The 23,333-nt window shown below is 41.4% G+C and overlaps 1 protein-coding gene across 2 annotated transcripts in view; it reads right to left on the bottom strand.

Annotated features, from left to right (window-relative positions):
* Positions 1-359: 359 nt before the first annotated feature.
* SORCS3 (sortilin related VPS10 domain containing receptor 3) overlaps positions 360-23,333 on the bottom strand; it is a 654,973-nt gene continuing 631,999 nt past the window's right edge. For both annotated transcript variants that reach the window (XM_004020175.5, XM_060404717.1), the window contains exons 22-27: positions 21,859-21,971; positions 14,372-14,503; positions 12,539-12,638; positions 11,520-11,625; positions 3,251-3,411; positions 360-2,296 (exon numbers count right to left, since the gene is read on the bottom strand). In XM_004020175.5, coding sequence (XP_004020224.2) covers positions 2,232-2,296; positions 3,251-3,411; positions 11,520-11,625; positions 12,539-12,638; positions 14,372-14,503; positions 21,859-21,971 — 677 coding nt within the window. In that variant the 3' untranslated portion in view covers positions 360-2,231. The remainder of the gene's footprint in view (positions 2,297-3,250; positions 3,412-11,519; positions 11,626-12,538; positions 12,639-14,371; positions 14,504-21,858; positions 21,972-23,333) is intronic.

Raw genomic sequence — 23,333 nt, 5'->3', positions numbered from 1 at the left:
AAGGTCAGTGACAGTAATAGAGGGGCCATTTTGAGCCAAGGCCTTAGAGGATAGCGTATGCTGCTGGTCTCACTTGGAATTCTGTGATCTACCATGAAAATAACATCCTGCGGGGGGCAGCTAGTCTCAGAATGATAAGCAGAGTTGAACCAACTGAAGGGTGCATTCAGGAGAGCCTGGTCAACCCCAAGTGAGCTCAGCCAAATCACAGCCAACCTGAAGACTCACAAGCAAAGCATCAACATCTGTTCTTAGACACCTGTCAGATTCTTTTACCCATGGAGAATTATTACAGCAATAGTTGACTGATACGATAGATCAAGACAACTGCCCAAAGAGAGAACTCTCAGCCAGGTATATAGCTTTGATGTACAAAAATACATTTATTTTCAACAATTTCAAAACCACTGTCTTTTTTTTTTTTACAGTAGAAATATTCAAATGGAACAATAAAACCAAGAACAGTATATGTACATATACTGTATATATAGATATGACTCATGCATTTGTATTCCAGTGTTTAGTACAAGTATTGCAATTGTCTGCCCCATTTAACCCTTGAAATGAAAAAGCAGGATCTTTAGAAATAGTCCTAATTCTATGCTGTAGCCAGTCCAATTTCTCGAGGTCACATTCTCTCAATGTCTCACAGAGAAGGATGTGAACAATATCCCACAAAAATGGACAGGTACAAAATGCAGCCTCTCCTCCCATATATATATACAGTATACCTTTTCTTTAAAACAAGTGTGCTCAAGCTGAGTCCAAAATAAAACAATGCTACAGCATGGTTTCAAGCAACCCTCCTAAAAAGAACTGGCATGTGAAATGTGTGAAGGGACTGGGGTGCGGGAGAACACTGGCTTTGAAAGTTACTCGCCCCAGATGCAAGAACTATCTTAAGAGAACTGAAGGCAGACATTTGACTTTAAGGAAGTTGTGTACATCTGACAAGCAAGTAGCACAGCTTTGCTAAAATCAACTTCGACTAAGATCATTAAAGGCTAGACCCCTATTTACCTGCAGGGTTTGCACGGTCACACGATTCCACTGGTGCTGGCTCCCTTCCCACCTATAACTTCTCCCAGGCTGAGGCACTCATGGACTCAACCTAGTGCCCAAGGGACTTTTCTGAGTTATGAATAGCCAGAGAATTCCCTGTAAGCATTATACAATTCCATGGAATCCAACCAGAAAACAGGATGCCATTTTTTTTTTTAGATCCATTGCCTGGCTTCTTTAGAGAAAACCTCAGACTGATAACTATCCTCAAACTCATTCTTCTGGAGGGGAAGCCTTGTTTGCCCATCTGGGTTTCAGTCTGAAGTCTCTAGTGGATTTCATCTTGCAACTTCTTCCACATCACAAATGGGACCAAAAACTCACATGTTCTACGATGTCACTCTTGTCCTCCCTTTACCAATTGTTTGTTTCAAAGAAGTACTCCCCCTCCCCACTTTATATATAGAAATAGAAACCAGTGATGGCAGGGACACAGAGATGCAAGAGTTAAGTGCGACAGACAACTGGGGAGCATCCAGAACCCAACACATCAAGCAGGCCTGGGGGTGGGTCAGCTCCGAAGCGGAGTGCATAAGCCAACAGACGCATCTTTCTTTTTTCAGTTTTCTTTTTTACTAAACATTAAATTATTTCTTAGGAAATAAAAAGCTATTTACATTGTAATTATATACAATAAGCCATCTGCAGCCTCGCAATGGACATGCATGAGGCAGGGTCTCTTCTGACAGGTGTGTACTTTCTGCAGCCGCGCTCACTCCCCACCAACCTACCTTCTGCAGATCTAACTGGGAAATGGTTTCTGTTTTAGGTGGGTGTGCTGGGAGGGAGGAGCCGGGTATTGGTGGTTTGGTGTTGTACGGGGCAGGGAGAGGATGGGAGGTTAGTGGAAAACCAACCCAACTTAAAAAAATAAAAAGACAGACCACAGGGGAAAACAAGATTTCTTGCACTATAAATGGCAGAATGAAGTGAGAAAGCCATGGGAAGATGCATCCTTTGCCCTTAGCACAAAAACAGCCATTTATTCTTCGTGGCTCATAATCAGCTAAGTATGCTTTGCCTCCCAAAGCTAAGCATCTGCCTGCTATTCATGGGGCCCTTGGTAAACAATAGGTAAAAAAGACACTTTCATTTTTCCATAATAAGAGTAATAGGAATCATCAAAAATAAAAAGTCAGAAAGATGGTTGACCACGCGGCTTGTTGGTATTAAACACTAGTGCAGTTGGGGATCTCCTTTGTGCTTTCACTGTTTGCAATGGTGGCAATTCCTCCTGCAGGGGAGAGAAGACAAAGGAAGGTAAGGATGCGCATGTCACAGGAGGATGGATCTTTGCTTTGAATGTGAAGTCACTCAGTCGTGTCCGACTCTTTGCGACCCCATGGGCTGTAGCCTACCAGGCTCCTCTGTCCGTGGGATTTTACAGGCAATAGTACTGGAGTGGATTGCCATTTCCTTCCCCAAGGGATCTTCCCAACCCAGGGATTGAACCCAGGTCTCCTGCATCGTAGACAGAAGCTTTACCATCTGAGCCACCAGGGAAGTCCAATACCAAGCCACCTTGCTGTGTGTTTATCAAGCAGGGCAGCTGGGTGGTCTATCTAATCTGTGTTTAATGTTTGCCCTCTCCCATGCCAGCACACAAGGTAGCATCAATACCTTGCCATCTTATACTCTTGTGACTCAACAGTACTAGCCAATAGGAACTGAACACTTATTATGTGGCAGGCACTGTGCTAATGACATACGCCACTTTATGATCACGACAATCTTACAAGGCAGGTAATGTTATTCCCATTTCACAGATGAGGAATATGAGGCACATATGAGAGACCACAGAACTAGCAGATTGACAGAGCAAGAAAATGAATGCAGGGCTCTCTGATGGCAGACTCCCTATTTGTGTGATTATTAGGATGCATAATCTTTGCCTTAAAGGAAAAAAAGAAAAGTCCAATAGTAATGGATAGTTGGCCTCAGCCCTCTCCTACTCAGACTCCAGCACTTTGGATCTTGATCGACTTTTAAGAGAAAAAGTTCTGCCAATTTCATGTTGTCAGAGGAGGCAGACACTTTAAAACCTGATTATGTCAGGTTTTATGTCACTGAGGCAACTGTTTGTTTTCCCACCCTCTAGACTCTACCTGAAGGACAGGCTACATGGGCTGGCTGACTCAGTGTCTGGAAGACAGAGGAATCAGGAGCTTGGGGATTCCAGTACACATACCTATGACCCGGGTGTCCAGCTCTTTGTCCAGCAGTTCCTCGGGCTCGGTGAAGTCACTGAGTGTGATTTTGGGGGCATTTTCACTTTGGCTCACTGACCCAATCATCTCCTGCTCCTTGTCGTGTTGGACTTGAGCATAGATATTAATCCAGGGTATTTTCCTACATGGGACAGGAGCAAAATCAGATTGTAATCACAGGGCGTGCCACACTGAGACAGTTGGAAATCCTGGGTGATAACGGGGAGGAGGAAGCTACAGGATCAAAGTCAGGGAAAGGGGCAGGCCACCCAGATACTGTCTTCACGAAGTCAAAGAACACAAGGAGGGACCCAGATGCCCAGGGGAATTGCAAACCACAGAACTCCCCAAGGAATTCACCTTTTTCTGGGGCAAAACCAGCAAGTGTAAAAAGAAGGGCAATACTATTGACCAGCTGTGGATTAAAACCCTTAAAATATTTACCAGTTACTACATTTATAAAGGAGCTGAACTTTGAGACTATGAGGTGGCATCATAGTGAAAAGACAGCTTTTTCTAAGTTTACATCCATTTAATTAACTCACATTGGTTTCCTTTATAAATAGGAGAGGAGATAAAAGACTTATAGCCACTGCTACCATTTTCTGAACACCATCCATGGACCAAGTATCGTAAATACTTCCATAGTCAGTTTCCTCATCTGTTCAACAGGAATAATAATAGCTTTCTCTTAGGATTGTGGAGAGGATTAAGGCAAGGATTGCTCTTCTCTGTTCAGTCACTAAGTCATGTCCATCTCCTTGCAACCCTATGGACTGCAGCACACTAGGGTTCCCTGTCCTTCACTATCTCCCAGAGTTCGCTCAAACTCATGTCCATTGAGGCAGCGATGCTATCTAAGGTAAGGATTAAGAGAAGTAACTTCCTTCAAAGACACCAAAGTAGTAGGTTTGTAAACAAGGCAGACAGACTCGAGTCTGAAGAAGCAGGAAGCTTAAGACTGAAATCTTATAGGAGTACTTATCTCCTGGCTCATCTCTGTCATTTCCTGACCCACTGTGCACCAACGTCTGTAGCCTCCTTTGATTTCTTCTAATCCCACACTCCTTAAACTTCAATGTGCTTATGCCTCACCAGGTTCCTATTAAAATGCATTTGTTGCTCTAGAGGTCTGAACAGGATGGGTTGAAATTCTACATTTCTGCCTAGTTCCCAGCTGGGTGATGCCGCTAGTCTGAAACCCAATCTTTGAGTTTCAAGATTCTAATACATCAGGCTCGTCTCCACCTAGGGGACCTTGAATAAACTGTTCCCTCTGTAACACACCTTCTAGTCTTTTTGTGATAGTGTCTTTCTTGCCTGGCAGAATTTGGCTTATAGGCCACACTGAGAGGCCTCTCCTGACCACCCAAACTCTCCCACCATAAATGTGTAATAACAGGATGGTGTCTGTGAAAGAAATGAATAGGGTGTTGGTTTAGGGTGATGGAATAGGCCATGTGTGTGGACTTCTTTTCTGTCTTTCTCTCCCACTAAAGCCCCATGTCTGCAAGGTCAACATTTTCCATTTTCAATGCTATACACTTAACATAATGCTTGGGATGTGGTTTATATTCAGTGAGTATTTGTTGAATAAATAGATAGATGGCCTCAAAGCTAATGCTCTATTTTCATTTATTATGCCTTCTAACAAAAAGACCACACTTCTATCTTAGAATTTTACAGATAGAAGAGCCCTGTCTTACCTCAACAAATGGGGGGGGAAATTGGCCTGAAGTTCAGACATTTTCATGAAGTTAATTACTGGCATAGATGTTATTAGAACTCAAGGCATATGACACCCATCCGAATACAGAACATTCTGTGAAAGTGTGAAGCAGAATCACTCTATTGCCCTAGTGCCAACCAGTTGTATTTTTAAGCATCTACGTTCCCTTCCCTGCTTCAACCCCACAACAAGGTAGAATGTGGGCATTTAATAAGGCCTTCTGTAGCTAATTTGGAAAGCCCTCAAAATATGTTTGAAACATGGACAGTTTCTATCTTTCATTGACATCCAATTTTCATGTTTTTAATGGCTGCTTTCCATACATTAAGGGAGGTGTCCCTTGACTCCTACTGGTCTAAACTAGCTTAATATAATTGACAAGAACCTTAAATGAATAGATTATGTGTGAGGCAGCAAACCACAGGCTCTCCTAATGTGAGTAATTAAAATTTCATGCTAGCCCTTACTTTCTTCTTATCTAAATAGAAAGGCAGCCTAATGACTGAGATTTCTTCTAATCATAAAAGTACATATTACTCGTAAATGTTGGGATCAACTGTAATATTTATTAGGTGCTGGGGCAGTCAAACCACTCCTGATCACACAAGTCTGGGTACTTCAGAGCTTCAGCCAGAGATCACTGTCTCCCCCTTCCTGCTTTTTTAATGTTTGATACCTGTGAGAATTTGGATATACTTGCCCTTATAAAGATTGCTTACCTTATTTGCTTCTCTGAAAACACACTTTTTTTCAATATTTTTAATAGATGGTTGGAAGAGAATGAATTTTATGTCACAATTGGAAGCATTTAATTTTTTTTTTCAAATTGCTGTTCATTTTTTAACACATCCACCTCTAAGACTTTTGAGACTATAAGTCAAGACTAAATCCCACTTTGCAGAAAAGAAAGGTGGGAAATGAAGTTTAGAGGCACGTCCTGAGCTATACATTCATATAAGTTTTAATAAGAGGATCTTAATAAGAGGAGTAAGATGGATCAATCCAAATCATCTATATAAATTTCAGCTTCTATTTGTTTGTTCCAACTATGATTAAGTGTTAGAAGCTTGTGAGAAGAATTTAGAAGAAGCAGAGTAGGCTTCACACTATCATGAAAGCCTTACTGGAAAAAAAAAAAAAAAAGACTAGAAAATACAACAACCCAAAAGTCTTCTTGGACAATAAGAAAAAAACAAATCTACAGTCTAGAAAGAAGGTGGTATTAGGCAGAATTTTCAGAAAATCACAAAATGATTTTTTATTATATTGCCAAAGATATCACAAAATAGCAGTCACTATCCAAGAATAAGATCAAATATAGTCCCTTAACAGAGGAAGGAGAAAAGAGTTACTATGATCTCCAAGATTCCTTTAAATAATTCAATTCCCCTTTTATTAAGTGACCACTTAGGATGCTGAGATTGTAGACAATGCCTGGTACAGAGCACACATTCAATAAATGTTTGCTGAATGAATTATTGGCTTAATGAATTAATGTTGGAGATGGCAGAGAGAAAGTTTGGGGTCTGAAAACAGAGCCTGTGAGTGATCTAGAAACAGAAAGAGAATGACACTTCCCCTAGCCTATGCTGTCCAAGTGTCTGCTAGTCAGCTATAGCTATTTAACTTTAAATTAATTAAAGTTAAATAAAACTGAAAATTCCGTTTTTTCACCATACCAGTGGCTACTGTATCGGGCAGTAGAGATTATGTAGAATTTTCATCATTGCAGAAAGTTCTGTTGGACAGAAATGAAAGAAGCAAAGGAGACTCTGGGAACCATGGATAAGAACCTGACCTTTACTTGCTGGCAGGCCAGGTACCCTCCCTATAGCCATCATTGGAGTTCCAGGTGGGTAGTGAGAGGGAAAGGAGAACAAAGAAATACAGGGAGATCCAATAGGACCTCAGTCAACAGGCTTGGGCACTGGAAGAAAAGCTTCCAGAAAAGTGACTAGAAAAGAAAAGTTAACTGATGATTGGTTACTCTTAACTGACTCATTGTTTATCCATTTTAACTAGTATTTGTTTCCTGTATCCTAATTCACTGCCAGGGACATAGAAAGGGTTGACTGGTATTTAAGAAAGGGTTGGCTGGTATTTAATTATTCTACAGAGGCAGAATAATTCAGAAATGCTATTACCTGGCATAGATTCAAGTATTAAAGTCTGCACATTAAGACATAGCTACATTAATAAGTTGGCTGTCTGGTGGCTCAGACAGTAAAGCGTCTGCTTATAATGTGGGAGACCCGGGTTTGATCCCTGGGTCGGGAAGATCCTCTGGAGAAGGAAATGGCAACCCACTCCGGTACTCTTGCCTGGAAAATCCCATGGATGGAGGAACCTGGTGGGCTACAGTCCATGGGGTCGCAAAGAGTCGGACACGACTGAGCGACTTCACTCACAAGAGAAGAGAAAGTTTTCTTAAGTCACAGGATACCTCTGGCCTTAATTTGGAGACACCTGACACAAATAACTCTTTGCAGGACTTCTACTGGTCCCTGTTCTCAGCAAACGTGGAGTTCTAGGAGCCAGAAGGTGATAAATCTGGTTTAGCTGATCCTCAAGCCTCAGCAACCACCAGGCATCCCCCAAACCAAATCTCTGAATGAATGAAACTGTGCTTTGTATGTAACTGAAGTATCTTCATAAATGGGTATTGCTCTGACCAGACCATCTCTATTAATATATTGAATCTTTGCTAATTGGATAAGAAGGATTTTCCCTTCTTCAAATGGAACATGGTAGGTGGGTTGACACATCATGATCCAAGAGGACATGGACCCAAGCATTAGTCTATATACTGAGAAGGACGGTAAACCCCACTTTGTCCTTCTAATGGAGAGTGTGGAAGGATTCCTGATGTTTGGCCAGTGTGTAGATGTACACTGAGTAAAACTTATTATATATATTTTTTAAGCCTGAGAAATCCACTAGCAGGGAGCTGACAGGGGCTGGAGGAAGGGAAGGTAGAGTGAAGCATGTTTACCGCTGATCTCTTCTAAAAGCATTACCTTCAGAGTTTAGAAAAATTCCAAAGCTATAGTTTCAAAATTCATCTGACAATAAATAATGATACTTTTACTTTACACAGACTTCCTGTGATGCACCTTTCTATGCCACTGATACATATGAGCCTACTATGTGCCAGTTTGTGACATAGAGTCACCTTCTGGAGGCACACTGTTATTCAAAATAGCTTAGCTTTCAGGATTTTTTTTTTTTAAATCATGAAATTATAAAATTTTTCATGAAAAATCATGAAATCTAGTACATATTATATACTAGATATGGATATTTTTGCCTTGAAAACATGTAGCAAACCTATAAAGTATTATTGCTTTTCCATTTTACATATGAGGAAATGAAGGCTTAGTTAGAGAGGCAGATTCAACTGCCTAAGGCTGCAAGCGCTAAAATAAAACTGAGTCTGTCTGATTTTGAGTTCATGCTCTTAACCAGTATATGCTTTGTCGATGCATTACATTATGTAAATAATGGTACAGAATTATTGATTTCAATTTCATGTTTTTAATGAGTATCCTATTATATCACCCCTCCTCTGGTCTTCAAAAATAAATTTTGAATATATGTGGGGTTTGGTTTTTCTGATCTATTTACCTTTAGAAATAGGGAAAATAGGGAGGAGGATTAAAAAATGTATACTTCTGCATGCAAATTTATACAGAGATACTTGATAATAACCACTATACAAGTATGTATGTGTATGTGTGTAATCAGATTTCAGCTATATTTTCTCTATTTAACATCTGAAGTGGGGCAGTGGTAAAGAATCCACCTGCCAATGCAGGAGGTCCAAGAAACATGGGTTCGATCCCTGGGCCAGGAAGATGCCCTGGAGTATGGACGGAGATTCGTGACATTATACAGAAGACGGGGAGCAAGACCATCCCCAAGAAAAAGAAATGCAAAAAAGTGAAATGGCTGTCTGAGGAGGCCTTATAAATAGCTGTGAAAAGAAGAGAAGCAAAAAGCAAAGGAGAAAAGGAAAGATATACAAACTGAATGCAGAGTTCCAAAGAATATCAAGGGGAGATGAGAAAGCCTTCCTCAGAGATCAGTGCAAAGAAACAGAAGAAAACAACAGAATGGGAAAGACTAGAGATCTCTTCAAGAAAATTAGAGATACCAAGGGAACATTTCATGCAAAGATGGGCTCGATAAAGGACAGAAATGGTATGGACCTAACAGAAGCAGAAGATATTAAGAAGAGGTGGCAAGAATACACAGAAGAACTGTACACAAAGATCTTCATGACCCAGATAATTACGATGGTGTGATCACTCACCTAGAGCCAGACATCCTGGAATGTGAAGTCAAGTGGGCCTTAGAAAGCATCACTACGAACAAAGCTAGTGGAGATGGTGTAATTCCAGTGGAGCTATTTCAAATCCTGAAAGATGATGCTGTAAAAGTACTGCACTCAATATGCCAGCAAATTTGGAAAACTCAGCAGTGGCCACAGGACTGGAAAAGGTCAGTTTTTATTCCAATCCCTAAGAAAGGCAATGCCAAAGAATGTTCAAACTACTGCATAATTGCACTCATCTCACACGCTAGTAAAGCAATGCTCAAAATTCTCCAAGCCACGCTTCAACAATACATGAACTGTGAACTTCCAGATATTCAAGCTGGATTTAGAAAAGGCAGAGGAACCAGAGATCAAATTGCCAACATCTGTTGGATCATCAAAAAAGCAAGAGAATTCCAGAAAAACATCTATATCTGCTTTATTGACTACATCAAAGCCTTTGACTGTGTGGATCACAATTAACTGTGGAAAATTCTTCCAGAGATGGGGATACCAGACCACCTGACCTGCCTCTTGAGAAATCTGTATGCAGGTCAGGAAGCAACAGTTAGAACTGGACATAGAACAACAGATTGATTCCCAAGCGGAAAAGGAGTATGTCAAGGCTGTATATTGTCACCATGCTCATTTAACTCATATGCAGAGTACCTCATGAGAAACGCTGGACTGGAAGAAACACAAGCTGGAATCAAGTTTGCTGGGAGAAATATCAATAACCTCAGATTTGCAGATGACACCACCCTTATGGCAGAAAGTGAAGAGGAACCCAAAAGCCTCTTGATGAAAGTGAAAGAGGAGAGTGAAAAAGTTGGCTTAAAGCTCAACATTCAGAAAACGAAGATCATGGCATCTGGTCCCATCACTTCATGGCAAATAGATGGGGAAACAGTGGAAACAGTGTCAGACTTTATTTTGGGGGGCTCCAAAATCACTGCAGATGGTGACTGCAGCCATGAAAGTAAAACATGCTCCTTGGAAGAGAAGTTATGACCAACCTAGATAGCATATTAAAAGGCAGAGATATTACTTCATCAACAAAGGTCCATCTAGTCAAGGCTATGGTTTTTCCAGTAGTCATGTATAGATGTGAGAGTTGGACTATAAAGAAAGCTGAGTGCTGAAGAATTTATGCTTTTGAACTGTGGTGTTAGAGAAGACTCTTGAGAGTCCCTTGGATTGCAAAGAGATCCAACCAGTCCACCCTAAAGGAAATCAGTCCTAAATATTCATTGGAAGGGCTGACATTCAAGCTGAAACTCAATACTTGGCCACCTGATGCAAAGAGCTGACTCATTTGAAAAGACCTTGATACTGGGAAAGATTGAGGGTAGGAGGAGAAGGGGACAACAGAGGATGAGATGGTTGGATGGCATCACTGACTCAATGGGCATGAGTTTGAGTAAGCTCCGGGAGGTGGTGATGGACAGAGAGGCTTGTCCTGCTGCAGTTCAAAGAATTGGACACGACTGAGCGACTGAACACAACTGAACTGAGAAAATACAACCCACTCCAATATTCTTGCCTGGAAAATTCCATGGATAGAGGAGCCTGACAGGTTACAGCCCTTGGGGTAGCAAAGAGTCCGATACAATTGAGCACACACACAGGCATTTCTCTACTTAGTCACCTTAGATGAGTGGTAAGCTGTAGAAAAAGATCTCCTAAATACTTGAGATCCTACTATAGAAACTTAAATGAGGTCTGAAAACCCTCAAACTTCTCTTCTGGAAAAGAAACTGACTTCATAGGCTACCCCTCATTTTCCTAGTGTTATGTCAGTCACTCAGTCATGTCCGACTCTGTGATCCCAAGGACAATGCCTGCAAGGCTCCTCTGTCCATGGAATTCTCCAGGCAAAAATACTGAAGTGGGTTGCCATTCCCTTCTCCAAGGTATCTTTCTGACCCAGGGATCAAATCCAGGTCTCCCCCATTGCAGGCAGATTCTTTACCATCTAAGCCACTTCATTTTCCCAATTCAACATAATTATAGACTGGAGAGATTCATATTAAGTCCATTTACTCTCTGACCCTAAAACATGTCCTGTTCTTTCCCAAAGCCAAATACAGCTTCAGGGAAAGTTAATATCACATATTTGGGATGAGTTTAGCAATGTAAGTTACAGGAAGAATCAGCCCCCAGGAACCTAGCCCCATGCCTAAAATTGAGTGACGGCAGCACATACCTTTTAAACTTGTAGATCAAAAACACAGCCAGGCCGACAAACACTACTGACAAGAGCATAAGCACGGCTGAGCTGCTGTGCCCAGCACTAGAGTCCACCAGCGGAGCTAGGAGGAAAGAACAGACTTGCTCATTCAGAAGCTATTAGCTGGGGGGAGTCTCCATTGGAGAATGAGGCCAGCTGGTCTCCAACCTTATATACAGCCTCCGATTGCCCTGCACGCTATCTGGGCAGAGGAAGCTTGGCTTCAGTGAGGATGGTACCCTGATCACAGCTTCTTAGGGAAAGTAAACTCCTTGCTCTGCCTGGGAAAGCCTGCTGTTCCTGCTGTAAATTGTACTCAGCTAAGGGGAGCAGGAATAGGGTATGAATGTTCCTTTTCTTAGACACCTGAGTGCTTGTCAATATGATTATAGGTAATAGAGTGTTTCCATTTCTTCCTCTAGTCAATTCTGGTAAAACGTGGCTGGATGGGCACATGTGGAACCTCTACATCTGAAAAGCTTTCATTAATTAGAAACAGTTAGCAAATAGGCTTTTCCAGAGAGCCAAAGGTGGGTGTTCAATGGGCCATGCCTTTTTAGAATTTCTTTCATAAATCAACCACCCAGAGCTAGTCCCTCTTTTCACTTAGATTTAAACATTATAAATTGAAGGGAGTTTTAAAGTTATTTGATCTGGTCTCCCAATCAAAATTCATTGAATCAGATAACTGTAGAAATTAAGGGAGATTGAGAACTAAACTGTTATACATAAGAAAGATAATAAAGTCAAGGCCCAAAGAAATTGCAGGTTTTCCTGAAGTTCCTCCAGGAATTCAATAGCAAAGCCACTTCTAAACATGTCTTCTTGCCACCCTAACCAGAGACCTCAAGAAAGATGTAATTAATCTTTCCTTGCCATCTACACAAAGCCATTTATGAGCATTTATCGGAAGGTATTTGGTAACCATCGCCTCTGTTTCAGGATATCAGGTCACCATACCCATCTCCCCACCCCATATGCCTTCAGGCACTTACCTAATGTCAGCTGTGTGACATACACAATGACTTGAACCCCTGGCTTCAGCTCAAACTGGACCAAGTTTTGGTTTAGAGCGTTAAACAGAGTCTCTACAATCTGGAGGAATAAAAAAAAAAAGAGAGAAGCTGCATGGGAAGTAACGTCATGTGATGGTGCCCCCTCATGGAGAAAGAAACCAGGTTTCAGGCAAATAAATAAATAAATAATAACCTATTCTGAGGACAGCATATTGGAACATTTTTATCCATTTGGATCTCCCAGCCCCTAGAGCCCTGTGAAGCCAAGGACAAGTTGGTATTTTTTGCTATTACTGGAAAGGAGAGTGAGACAGAGGTGTGTCCACAGTCACCTAGGGAATTTGAGTTGACAACAGACATAGATGCTTCATTCAACTCCCAGTTCAGTGTCTTTTCATCCAAGCCTGTATAACTTTCCATAGAGAGAGGTGTTATGGGTCCCAATGAAAGAAAGTCAACCCACCATTAGTTCTTTAATGTGAACAAGCAACACACACAGGATAGAGGCCCCTGCCAGGATTAAAGCAGGCATGTATGCCACAGCCCACTCCTCTGCTGTTTCTCTTTTAGAGACAATGGGAGGCAAACATCAGAGCAGAAGCTGCCTCCTTTTTATGGGATGATTTTTCCTCTTTCCTTTTCCCCAGCAAGCTTCAGAACCCATAACATCAATTTAATCACTGTGTAATTCCCACATGAAAGCTGAGGCAGACTGAGGCTGTTGTCCCAACTCTTATCTCACTGTCCGTGCCTTAATATCACAGCCGCTATTCATCACGGTAATTACCTATTTATCTAAATGGATGGATAGTGTAGCTTCCAAATATAGCTCACACATGCCACTTGCTATTTCAGAATAAAGAGGTCTTGTAAAAGGGATGTATGCATTAAGAAGCTGAATTTATATCTGGCCGATTTCAATATGCAGCCCTGTAATGCAAGGATCCACTTCATTTCCAGAGAAACTGACCATGATGGCAGCTGTGCAGCCCTTGGTGGACTGTGCCCAACGTGGGATGGGGTGACAGCTAGGTGAGTGGCAGAGGGACTTGGAAGATGTCTGTACATTGATTAATTCGAGAGGGAGCAAATGTGTTTGATTCCTGCTGGTTTTTAGCAGCTTCTTTCTCACTTATTTCTATTTCTAACTCATCACAGGAAGGCATGGGGAGGTAAAGCAAAGCCCAGTCAAGTAAGACCCCAGCAAGCGCAGGGAGAGAGAGAGGGAGACTTGGGGCCACTGCCACCTTCACTTCTAGGCAGGTATGCAGATCATAAGAGCTATATGTCATTTGATAAAGACAGTAAATCATGATCCCTTTGGGGAACGCTGCTTCCTTAGTCAAAGCAAGATGAGGCAATCCATCTCTCTCCAAAGACACGTGTTTAAAAGCAGTTCATTTTCTTCCCAGAAGCAGGACTTCTGTTGACCAGGATCTTTCAAGACAGGAAGCACATTTTTGAGAAATAGACAGGGAAACTCAAATTCTTCTCTTCATCCCCCACCCCACCCCCATCTCTTTTCGCCAGGACAACTCATTAGCTGGGAGATATGAGCAAGTTGCAAGAATGGCAACTGTTGGAATGAATGATTTCAGGAGTGCTTTACTTTCCTGTGTGGCTGAATGCTCCAGTGTTTGTGTTTATTCTGGGTAAAGCTGATTGCTCTCCAAAGCCCTGGTGCCAGACAATGAGTGACAGGTTGGTGGACAAATAGGAAAGGGTTCAATCTACCTTTTGGGCTAGAAATACTTTGTATTCCCTTAGAGGGTGGTGCAGGAGAGTGTCCTAACCAAGTTTTCTCTCACTTACTTGTTCCAGGTCCCCTTCATTGCCTTTCCTCCTCTCCGTCAAGTTCTTGGGGGGAAGGATGAAGAGCTCTGCAGAAGTGGGGAGGCCAGGCAGCACAGCAACTAGGATCTGGTCTTCTGGGACACTGGTTACCTGCAAAGACGTTTTGACTGAAGGGTGGGGTCCTGAAGGATCCAGCCTTCCCCAAGTCAATAATAAGGATATTGACTATGCATTTTTAATGCAGCATTTAAGGCACAGTTTCCAATACACATTCAGGCTTTCCTTTTGCTTTCCCTATAACTGCTAAGCAGAGAATTAGTTTCTCTACCTCCCCTGCTCTTCCATACATCTTTCATGAAACGAAAATACTACTATGAATGATCTGCAAAATATTGTTTGCTGGCAACATTGGCAAAAGCTCCTCCCATATTTTCCATTTTTCTACACCAAGAGGACTAGAGCTTCTGGCTAAAACATGAACAGACTGGCTGCAAATGAAGAAGAAGAAGTTATAAACAAACACAGGAAAATGCAAATTTAAAAAAGAGCAAAACAGCTCTTGTTTTCACTTACTAAAGCAGGATTTTTTATTAAGTTAAAATAGCTAATACTGGTGCAGCTTCAATTAAGAGGTTTCCTCAACTATTGCTGGCAGCACTAAAAACTGATACATGTTGCCAATTTATTTTTCAACAGGCTTACTGTAAAGTCATAAACATATTCAGACCCTTCATTCAGAAACTGTAATTTGGAGTGTTTGTCTTAAAGAAATAATCCAAAATATAGGAAAGGCCATTTGGAGGAAGAAACACTCATGACATTACTTATAATATCCAATAAATGGGAAAATATTAAATATTCGAAAGAGTTAAGTAAATAACGGTTATGCTACCATAAAGATGATAATTAGCACAGTGAGACAACATGGAAAAACGCTTAATGAGAGCTGTATTCTTTCTGATCTAGTTCTTTACATTTCCTTGGCTACAACTCTAAAAAAAATAAAAACGTATACATATGACGAATAAGACACTAAAAGTTGAGTTAAGATGCTGAAATTTTAAATGAATTTTTCTATTCCTGAGGGTTGAGTAAAAGGATTATATTGCTTTTTGATAAAAACTAAATGTAAGCTTCCATCTGAAGGTAAAATCCGCAGGAAAATAAAACTCTGAATTTTTCCCTGTAAAGAGTAGTCCTATTCTTTCCTATGTGTCTCCTGAAAGTCTTTTATCCAGAACTAATCTTTTGTCAATTCAAATATGATATACACATATGTAAATACAGTTTTTGACTTGGCAGAAATTCCCATCTCCTTCTAGAAGTCTCCCCTGACTATCTCACCTTCAATGACCTGTTCTAAGTCAGCCTCTGGCTCCTAGCACTTCAGATTTCCACGAAAGGAATTTAGATCATGCCCACAGTAAGGTATGCTTATCTGATACAGTCTTTTCTTTAATAGGGTCTTATTTTACGTCTGCCAAGATATTCAGAGGAGAGGGGGATGGTCTCTATGGCTACCTCACTGTTCCAAATGATGCCTAACAGTGAGGAAAGAATAAATAGACACTGGACTGAATATGAGTGGAGGGGCTGTCTCCCATTAGCTCAGCTCCGATTCGTATTTGGAACTAGAGATGGTGTTAACTCTCAGGGATGTGACGAAGGAAAGAGAGAGAGAGTGCCAACCTTCAGAGAACTAGTGAGTGGCAGTCAGAAGCCTGGAAAGCCCCCCAAAGCTGGGAGTCATCTCCAGGGAGCTCGAGGATGTTTTGCCAGATACCTTAGTTCGTCCAAATTAGGAGCAGCGGCTGCACTTTGCTGGAGCAGGTGTGAAGAGATACCCCATGCCCAAGGTAAGAGAAACCCAAGTAAGATGGTAGGTGTTGCAAGAGGGCATCAGACGGCAGACACACTGAAACCATACACACAGAAAACCAGTCAATCTAATCACACTAGAACCACAGCCTTGTCTAACTCAATGAAACTAAGCCATGCCCGCGGGGCAACCCAAAACAGGCGGGTCATGGTGGAGAGGTCTGATAGAATGTGGTCCATTGGAGAAGGGAATGGCAAACCACTTCAGTATTCTTGCCTGGCGAATTCCATGAACATTATGAAAAGGCAAAATGATAGGACACTGAAAGAGGAACTCCCCAGGTCAGTAGGTACCCAACACACTACTGGAGATCAGTGGAGAAATAACTCCAGAAAGAATGAAGGGATGGAGCCAAAGCAAAAACAATACCCAGCTGTGGATGTGACTGGTGATAGAAGCAATGTCCGATGCTGCAAAGAGCAATATTGCATTGCAACCTGGAATGTCGGGTTCATGAATTAAGGCAAATTGAAAGTGGTCAGACAAGAGATGACAAGAGTGAACATTGACATTCTAGGAATCAGCGAACTAAAATGGACTGGAATGGGTGAATTTAACTCAGATGACCATCATATCTACTACTACGGCAGGAATCCCTCAGAAGAAATGGAGTAGCCATCATGGTAAACAAGAGAGTCCAAAATGCAGTACTTGGATGCAATCTCAAAAATGACAGAATGATCTCTGTTCAATTCCAAGGCAAACCATTCAATATCACAGTAATCCAAGTCTATGCCCCAACCAGTAACGCTGAAGAAGCTGAAGTTGAACGGTTCTATGAAGACCTACAAGACCTTTTAGAACTAACACCCAAAAAAGATGTCCTTTTCATTATAGGGAATGGAATGCAAAAGTAGGAAGTCAAGAAGCACCTGGAGTAACAGGCAAATTTGGCCTTGGAATGCATAATGAAGCAGGGCAAAGACTAATAGAGTTTTGCCAAGAGAATGCACTGATCATAGCAAACACCCTCTTCCAACAACACAAGAGAAGACTCTTCATATGGACATCACCAGATGGTCAACATTGAAATCAGATTGATTATATTCTTTGCAGCCAAAGATGGAGAAGCTCTATACAGTCAACAAAAACAAGACCAGGAGCTGACTGTGGCTCAGATCATAAACTCCTTATTACCAAATTCAGACTTAAATTGAAGAAAGTAGGGACCATTCAGGTATGATGTAAATCAAATACCTTATGATTATACAGTGAAAGTGAGAAATAGATTTAAGGGACTAGATCTGATAGGTAGAGTGCCTGATGAATTATGGAATGAGGTTTGTGACATTGCACAGGAGACAGGGATCAAGACCATCCCCATGGAAAAGAAATGCAAAGAAGCAAAATGGCTATCTGGGGAGGCCTTACAAATAGCTGTGAAAAGAAGAGAGGCGAAAAGCAAAGGAGAAAAGGAAAGATGTAAGCATCTGAATGCAGAGTTCCAAAGAATAGCAAGAAGAGATAAGAAAGCCTTCTTCAGTGATCAATGCAAAGAAATAGAGGAAAAGAACAGAATGGGAAAGACTAGAGATCTCTTCAAGAAAATTAGAGATAACAAGGGAATATTTCATGCAAAGATGGGCTCGATAAAGGACAGAAATGGTATGGACCTAATACAAGCAGAAGATATTAAGAAGAGGTGGCAAGAATACACAGAAGAACTGTACAAAAAAGATATTCACAACCCAGATAATCACGATGATGTGATCATTCATCTAGAGCCAGACATCCTGGAATGTGAAGTCAAGTGGGCCTTAGAAAGCATCACTATGAACAAAGCTAGTGGAGGTGATGGAGTTCCAGTTGAGCTATTTTAAATCCTGAAAGATGATGCTGTGAAAGTGCTGCACTCAATATGCCAGTAAATTTGGAAAACTCAGCAGTGGCCACAGGACTGGAAAAGGTCAGTTTTCATTCCAATCTCAAAGAAAGGCAATGCCAAAGAATGCTCAAACTACCGCACAATTGCACTCATCTCACATGCTAGTAAAGTAATGCTCAAAATTCTCCAAGCCAGGCTTCAGCAATACATGAACCGTGAACTTCCAGATATTCAAGCTGGTTTTAGAAAAGGCAGAGGAACCAGAGATCAAATTGCCAACATCCGCTGGATCATGGAAAAAGCAAGAGAGTTCCAGAAAAACATCTATTTCTGCTTTATTGACTATGCCAAAGCCTTTGACTGTGTGGATCACAATCAACTGTGGAAAATTCTGAAGGAGATGGGAATACCAGACCACCTGACCACCTGCCAGTCAGGTGATCTGGTATTGAGAAATTGTTGAGAAATATTGAGAAATCTGTATGCAGGTCAGGAAGCAACAATTAGAACTGGACATGGAACAACAGACTGGTTCCAAATAGGAAAAGGAGTATGTCAAGGCTGTCTATTGTCACCCTGCTTATTTAACTTATATGCAGAGTACATCATGAGAAACGCTGGACTGGAAGAAGCACAAACTGGAATCAAGATTGCCAGGAGAAATATCAACAACCTCAGATATGCAGATGACAACACCCTTATGGCAGAAAGTGAAGAGAAACTAAAAAGCCTCTTGATGAAAGTTAAATTGGAGAGTGAAAAAGTTGGCTTAAAGCTCAACATTCAGAAAACGAAGATCATGGCATCTGGTCCCATCACTCCATGAGAAATAGATGGGGAAACAGTGGAAACAGTGTCAGACTTTATTTTTGGGGGCTCCAAAATCACTGCAGATGGTGACTCCAGCCATGAAATTAAAAGACGCTTACTCCTTGGAAGAAAAGTTATGACCAACCTAGATAGCATATTCAAAAGCAGAGACATTACTTTGCTGACTAAGGTCCGTCTAGTCAAGGCTATGGTTTTTCCTGTGGTCATGTATGGATGTGAGAGTTGGACTGTGAAGAAGGCTGAGAGCCAAAGAATTGATGCTTTTGAACTGTGGTGTTGGAGAAGACTCTTGAGAGTCCCTTGGACAGCAAGGAGATCCAACCAGTCCATTCTGGAGATCAACCCCAGGATTTCTTTGGAAGGAATGATGCTAAAGCTGAAACTCCAGTACTTTGGCCACCTCATGCGAAGAGTTGACTCATTGGAAAAGACTCTGATGCTGGGAGGGATTGGGGACAGGAGGAGAAGAGGATGACAGAGGATGAAATCGCTGGATGGCATCACTGACTTGATGGACGTGAGTCTGAATGAACTCCAGGAGTTGGTGATGGACAGGGAGGCCTGGTGTGCTGCGATTCATGGGGTCGTAGAGAGTTGGACACAACTGAGCAACTGAACTGAACTCAGTTCCCTACTGGGAGGCAAGATGGATTTATTCTAACTAGGCAGGGGAGGTAATTCTCAGAGAACAGACTGAGGTCAGATAATCAGCCAATGGAGAAAATGGAAAAACCCAGGAGTGTCATGGCAGGTGTGACCCCGTGTCCAGGGAAGAGTGGCCGCAGGGTGCATCACTCAGCTAGGGAATGTGGAAGGACCTAACTCCAATCATGCAAATCCAGCACAATCCTGGATGTCTCATAGTCAAAGGCATACAGATCAATTTCATTTTCATCCCTCTCTTTGAACAAGTTTTTGTAAACAGATATGAAGTATGGTTCTTATAGACAGCTCCTCACAGGAATGCTCTTATATTATTATCTTCTATCTATTTTTCCTCTCTGGCGGCTTCTTTTCTGTGTCCTTCCCTGGATCTTTCTCCTTTACCTTGGAGAGCATCAGCATCTATCTCTGCCCTGCCCCCTCTCCCTCTCAGGGTGGCTGGGGGGTAGGGGCAGACTTAAAGACCTCCATGACCTCAGTTCCAGCCTCACTAGCTCCTACAAAAACTTCACTTGATTTCCAATCATATCTTTAACTCTCTTGGTTATCTTTATACAGTTGTTTCTCAGATACTCCAAACTCATATAAAAGACCAAATCATCATTGCTCCCCAAGTATGTTTCTCCTACACAGTTGCCATCTTGATCAATGGCAAGGAAAATCCTCTCCTTCCTACTCTTATAATCAGAAAGCTTCTCCTTCCTTCTCATTCACACTACATTTTATTAGTCACCAGTTCTATTTCTCAGCAGGTTAAGTTAGCCTTTGGATCTTTCCTTTTCAGGATTTTATTATTACATCTGGTTTAGACAAGTGCAGTAGTCTTTTAACAGGTCATCTCCTGTGAAATCATCCCCTACCCTATTCACTTCCCACCTCTAGAGACCATCCTCTGTATTACCACAAGATTGGGTGTCTGAAATACAAAGCCACTAATCTCATCACAATAAAACCCCAAACTGTGAGCCATGTGGCAGAGCAGTTCTCCTGAGTTCCCTTACCCTACTGCTCTCCACCCAGGCACCACTTCCCAATAAAATCTCTTGCTTTGTTAGCTAAATAAATAAATAAAGTATTTTTTTTTTTACCTAAATAATAAAGAAAGAACACATTTCACACTTCCCAGAACCTACAGGATGTATGCAAAACCCCTTTTAGCTGCTCAGACCTTTCACAAAATGATCAATCCATCCCAGCATAACATCAGTCACACCTGCCCTTATAACTTATAGATTGGCTAAAATAAACTGCCACTTATCAAATATGCTGTACTTACCATAGACCATGGCTTTGCACATTCTTTCATTGTACCTGAGAGTCATCATCCTCTCTCTGTTAACTACTGTTTATCCTTTAAAACGGAGTTCAAGTATTCCCTCCAAAGACTATTCTACTAGTTCACGAGTATTTACTGGATCATGAATATGTGTCAAGCCTGAACTTTTCTGGATAGAGTGAATTGCACTTTTCTCCATGCTCCTTTGAAATGCTGGCCATGTCTCTCTCATACACCTAGTTGCACATTAGACTTAAATTTGAATTGACCATGTTTTATCCATCATCATACTCTAGCACCTAGGTCTGAGCAAATGGTTAACAAAACCATTTCAACTTGCTCTAAGGAAAATATGCTGTTGTCGTTCAGTTGCCAAGTCATGTCTGACTCGCTGTGACCCCACAGACTGCAGCGTGCCAGGCTTGGTGCTAACTATCACCCTAGAGTCTGCTGGCATGCCCTAGTTCCTAGCTTGTCACCTTCTGACTGCGACATATGGTCAGTGGAAATCTTGAAGTCTGTCTGGTTAAAAAACAACAACAAAAGGGAGGGGATATATGTATACCTACGGCTGATTCATATTTAGGTTTGACAGAAAACAACAAAAGTCTGTAAAGCAATTATCCTTCAATTAAAACACAATTTTAAAAAAACAACAAAAACAACAAACAAAAACTCTCTAAACTTTCATGGGCCAAACGAGTGAATGACATTAGTATATACTTAAGCAGTGGTCCATCAATCATTTTATTAAAGGGGTCAATCTCCTGTCTTAGAAAAATGTAGGAGAAAGATGGTGCCAATTTCTCATCCTCAAACATGGGACTGATTCTCTGTCTCTCTCTCTCTCTTCTGAATCTCTCCATCTTTCTTTTCCATCCTTCATTTCCTCTACCCTTCTCTCTCTTTTTACAGAGCAATAATCTTTATTTAACTGTAGAATGGTGGTCTGAATCCATGAAAATGCCTCCGGGACCACACCATCTGGTTCTTTATTCATGAAGATTTAAGCAAAGGTAAAGTCAACTTACTTTCACCAAAGCCCGCTTGATCACATTGGCAATATCTTGCCTCCACTCTGGAATGTCAGGATTGTGGTAATCCAGATTAGGAGAGAAAGATAAGAGCTGGGACTGGAAGTATTCTGCAAGGAGAGAGCATGTGTGAGTGAGGCTGAGAGAGGATGTGATAAGGTGTTTTCCTAAAGCACCATCTTTGTGCTTTAGGAAAAGGGCTTCCATGTGCCCTCATCTCTAATTCTGTCTTTTCAGCCTGTCTCTTGGCTTCTAAATGAAGTGGGATTTGGTGACTGGAAGTCACCTACTGGAGGTAGGTTTGTGCTCCTACCACTTTTTTTTTTTTAACTTAAGAATTTGTTTTTTTTTAAATTTTTATTTTTACTTTATTTTACTTTACAATACTGTATTGGTTTTGCCATACATTGACATGAATCTGCCACAAGTGTACATGAGTTACCAAACATGAACCCCCTCCCACTTCCCACCCCATATCATCTCTCTGGATCATCCCTGTGCACCAGCCTCAAGCATCCTGTATCATGCATCGAACGTAGACTGGCGATTCATTTCTTACATGATAGTATACATGTTTCAATGCCATTCTCCCAAATCATCCCACCCTCTCCCTCTCCCTCACAGTCCAAAAGTCCGCTCTACACATCTGTGTCTCTTTTGCTGTCTCGCATACAGGGTCATCATTACCATCTTTCTAAATTCCATATATATGTGTTAGTATACTGTATTGGTGTTTTTCTTTCTGGCTTACTTCACTCTATATAATCGGCTCCAGTTTCATCCACCTCATTAGAACTGATTCAAATGAATTCTTTTTAATGGCTGAGTAATACTCCATTGTGTATATGTACCACGGCTTTCTTATCCACTCATCTGCTGATGGACATCTAGGTTGTTTCCATGTCCTGGCTATTATAAACAGTGCTGCGATGAACACTGGGGTACATGTGTCTCTTTCAGTTCTGGTTTCCTCAGTGTATACGCCCAGCAGTGGGATTGCTGGGTCATAAGGCAGTTCTATTTGTAATTTTTTAAGGAATCTCCACACTGTTCTCCATAGTGGCTGTACTAGTTTGCATTCCCACCAACAGTGTAAGAGGGTTCCCTTTTCTCCACACCCTCTCCAGCATTTATTGCTTGCAGACTTTTGGATCGCAGCCATTCTGGCTGGTGTGAAGTGGTACCTCAATGCAAGATAATTATGAAACTCGAGGAAAAGGAGACTTTTGCTGCTACAGGTAGTATCATGCAGAGGCAACAATTAAGCATTAATAAATTGAGCTAGGTTAGAATGGAGCTTTTTCTTGTGTTTCCCTTTGTTCCATCGATACTGCTAGAAAATGCTTCAGGGGTTAGAAAATAGGTCAAAATGCTGTATCTAGGTGTGGGTAACATTTGGTGTCTTGATCTGATTGGTAGATACACAGGTCTGTCCACTTTGTGGTAATTCATGAAGCTGAAACACGATCTGT

This window comes from Ovis aries, chromosome 22 (genome assembly GCF_016772045.2).
Source record: "Ovis aries strain OAR_USU_Benz2616 breed Rambouillet chromosome 22, ARS-UI_Ramb_v3.0, whole genome shotgun sequence".
NCBI classification, from domain to species: domain Eukaryota; kingdom Metazoa; phylum Chordata; class Mammalia; order Artiodactyla; family Bovidae; genus Ovis; species Ovis aries.
This window is presented reverse-complemented; position numbering and strand designations above follow the sequence as displayed.